Source organism: Prosopis cineraria, unplaced genomic scaffold (genome assembly GCF_029017545.1).
Source record: "Prosopis cineraria cultivar Desert tree isolate PC_DT_omini unplaced genomic scaffold, ASM2901754v1 PC1, whole genome shotgun sequence".
Taxonomy (NCBI): domain Eukaryota; kingdom Viridiplantae; phylum Streptophyta; class Magnoliopsida; order Fabales; family Fabaceae; genus Prosopis; species Prosopis cineraria.
This window is the reverse complement of record NW_026555332.1, coordinates 37,472,276-37,475,762: the sequence shown is the minus strand read 5'-3', so window position 1 is coordinate 37,475,762 and position 3,487 is coordinate 37,472,276. Positions and strand designations below refer to the sequence as shown.

General features: G+C 34.3%; 1 protein-coding gene across 1 annotated transcript; it reads right to left on the bottom strand.

Moving 5' to 3' along the window:
• Positions 1-793: 793 nt before the first annotated feature.
• LOC129293635 (U-box domain-containing protein 21-like) lies at positions 794-2,648 on the bottom strand. Its single transcript, XM_054931702.1, has one exon. It carries the CDS (start codon positions 2,547-2,549, stop codon positions 1,074-1,076), a length of 1,476 nt encoding a protein of 491 aa, XP_054787677.1. The 5' UTR covers positions 2,550-2,648; the 3' UTR covers positions 794-1,073.
• Between the last annotated feature and the right edge of the window lie 839 nt (positions 2,649-3,487).

Sequence of the window (3,487 nt, the reverse complement as noted above, 5' to 3'; positions counted from 1 at the left end):
GAGAATGAAATGCAAAATGAATTGTCAAATGATAAATAGATGTGAATCTATTTCGTTAGTCTTTACTTTAATCAAAATCAGAAAGATTTGTTAGAAAATAATAACAAAAACACATGATAAATAAGCATTCTCGATCTCCCCCTTGTTGCTTTCATACCAAACCTACTCGAGGAAGTCCAAAACAATAGAAGGTCATCACAGCCATTAATTTATTTATGTTCTTCTCAAAGGGGTTGGTTGAAATTATTACCTTGTAATGCAATTAATTAATTAATCAGCCCCGAAGATCAAAGCTTTGTCACCCAAAATGAAGCAACATTATATATATGTATTTATAACAAAATGTTAAAGTGAGTTGGGTTTGGAAGCTTATCAAGAAAAATCTTATAGATGTACTTCAAATTACCTATTAACAAAAACCTTATATTGAAGATTTATTTTCATGACTTTATGAATGATGGATTTGGATTTGTTAAGTAACCTAAATTAATGTATGTGTATACATACATACATACATACATATATTTCAACAATTCAAAACAACTTCCATGATAAAAACATTCAAAACACTCCTCATGTAAGTCCCCTCAAAAGATTTGAGTCAACATTTTTTAAGAATAATATAACAAAATCTCTAATATCCATTTAATTAAATCAAATGGTTGTTATTGTGTTACGTAAGACATTTATTAAGTGAGTAAATTTATGTCAATTATTAGATTCAAATTCATAAATTATAGACCAAATTCTTATTAATTAGATCAAGCTGCAACACTTTTTTCTCCTGAACTAATTCTTTCTATCAAATTATGTTACTAAAATATGAGAAGCCATTAACAAGGAACATCACAGAAACAAATCATTCTGCAATACTATTAGTCTTATTGTGATTTACAAAAAAGAATGCAATCTCTACTTGTATCTACCCTGTCAACTTACGAGCCCTTGCTTTTTCCCCTGTGGCATAAACTTGTGATGTTTTGGCAACACAATTTTGTCAATTACACACACAAGCTTAAGATTAAAACCTCTAAAATTAAAGCCATAAAAAAAAAAAGATCTAACAATCTCAATTAATGTGATCTCTTGAGGTTCTTGAAATCTGAATCTACACACTCCACGCCTGACCCGTATTGATTCAGAAGTTTGAGAAGCTCTGTTGCTTTCACCTTCGTTTCATCACCACAACCGATCTGCAACACTAACAGCAGCTTCTGAAATGCACCAACTTGCAGTGCCTCAATCACAACGTTTTGTCCTTCTTCTTCTTCTTCTTTGTCTTCTCCATTATTATTCTTGCACAGCTTCCATATGGCAGAAACAGAGCTATCTGTTGCCATTGCTGAAACTCTCAGTATCTTCTTCACCAACACAGGAATCGTCAAGGCGTTACCGTAAGCTTTTTCTCTGCCTTCCGCGGAAGAGCAGAGTGAGTCAAAAATTGCCAGAGCTTTCTCACAGAGGCTTCTTTCTGAGTCCAGAAGGATCTCCAGTAAAGAAGAGACCAATCCTAGTTGGATGAATCTCTGTTTCATCTTGTTGCTCGAGGAAGAAGATGATGAGACCAAATAGAAAACCACAGCTAATGAAGCTTTTGTGATGGTTGGACTCAGTCTTTTGGTGATAAATTCCACCAACAGTTCGTTGACTCCTTCAATATCTGCCAGAACATTCAAATGATCTTCATTTTCGAAAGAGAGAAGCTCTCTGAGAGCAACAATGGACTTCTCTTTCCCTGCGAGATCTTGATGCTTCAGAAACCAAACCATGCAACGTAACGAAGCTTGAGATCCCAAAGATTTCTGGGCTTCCATTTGAAGCGGGAACATCCAATTCAGAGCAGAAAGAATCTCTTCCAGAACACTCAGATTCTTCTCAACGGAATCATTCGCGAACGAATCAAAAGCAGAGGCCAGAGCACCTGTAGCTCCATTCTCAACCACACATTTCCTATTCCTCTCGCTCTCTTCACCCCATTTCTCCATTTTCTGAACCAATCCGAGACACCCATACTGATCCAAACGTCTCGCCGACGATGTCAAATGAAGAAGAAGCTCTGCGACTTCGATTGGAGAAATGGGAATTCTCGGGGTGGGGATCCTCTCGACCCCGTGCTGTCGATTCTCGACGCACCAGTCTTGAATCATTATGCGAAGAGTATGATTGGGAATGAGATCGAAGCTCCTGAGAACCTGATTGGTAACAGGGCAAGTGAAATTGCCGTCAAGGAACCACCTTTCGATGCTCTCACGGTCGTAGGTGATTCCGGTGGACAATGTGACGGGATCTTTCATCAAATCAAGCGAAATCGGACATCGGAAGTGGTTGGGAATGACGAGCTCGAGGTGGAGCTTGTCGTTCCGGCGACCTTTCTTTCTTCTTCGCCATCCCAGAACCATTTGTAGAGGCTGAAGGGAAAAGAAGACGGTGAAGGAAACAGTGAAAGTGAGGATTTTGATTTGAGAGTAAAGATTGATGGGAGAGAGATGACAGGAGAGAGATTTTATATAAGAGGTGAATGGAAAGAAGCAGAGAGTCAGTGCATTCATACGAAGGAGGTTCAAAGATTGGACTCAGAGAAGCGTTCAAACTGACGAGTATGATTATGATGACAGAGTTGTGATTGAAGAGAAAGAATGAAACGAAGCGGGTTTTGAATATTGACCAATCAGGTTTTGAAAAGCTTCAAATCTAAACCGTCAAAGGCAGCGAACAGGTAAAACCGAGTCTCCGGTCTTCCCCTTCTTCTCAAAACGGCAAAGTTCAATCGAACGAGTCCTTAGATCTTTTGTTTGTTGCTGTTTAATATTAGCAACTACTATTAAAGTTTACTCCTTCCGATCGGATCTTATTTATATACGTAGAGAGAATAATTTTTTTCCTATTCATAAGATATATTTTAATTTAATTTTTTTATTATAAGTTTTATCATTTACTTCATTGACTAAACAAACATGTTATTAAAGTATATATTTAATTAAAAAATTTAAAGTTTTAGTTAAAATTAATAAAATTTAAAATTTTTATTGATTATGATAAAATATATTAAAAATAATTTGAAAATATCCAATAGGACAGAGAATAAATGTACAAAAATTAGGATATGCTTCCATCCTAAATATATAAGACATAGTTGAGGGGTTTGCTTTAGTTGTTAGGAAAAATTAATCATTTAATTTGTTTGTAATTAAGTCTTTAAATTTTAACTAATTGTAATTTAATTCTTATATTTTTTGACTTGATTGCAATTCATTTTTTAAATTTTGACTTAGTACAACTCAATGTTTATAGTTTTAACTATTTAAAATATTGATAATAAAATTATAAAAACTAAAGTAATTTTGATACTTAGAGACTAATATTTTATGTTACTAAAACTATAGAAACTCAATTATAATAAGTTAAAATTTAAAAATTAAATTGTGCCAAGTTAAAACTATAACAATTGAATTATATTAAGTTAATATTTAAAAGTTGAATTGCAACT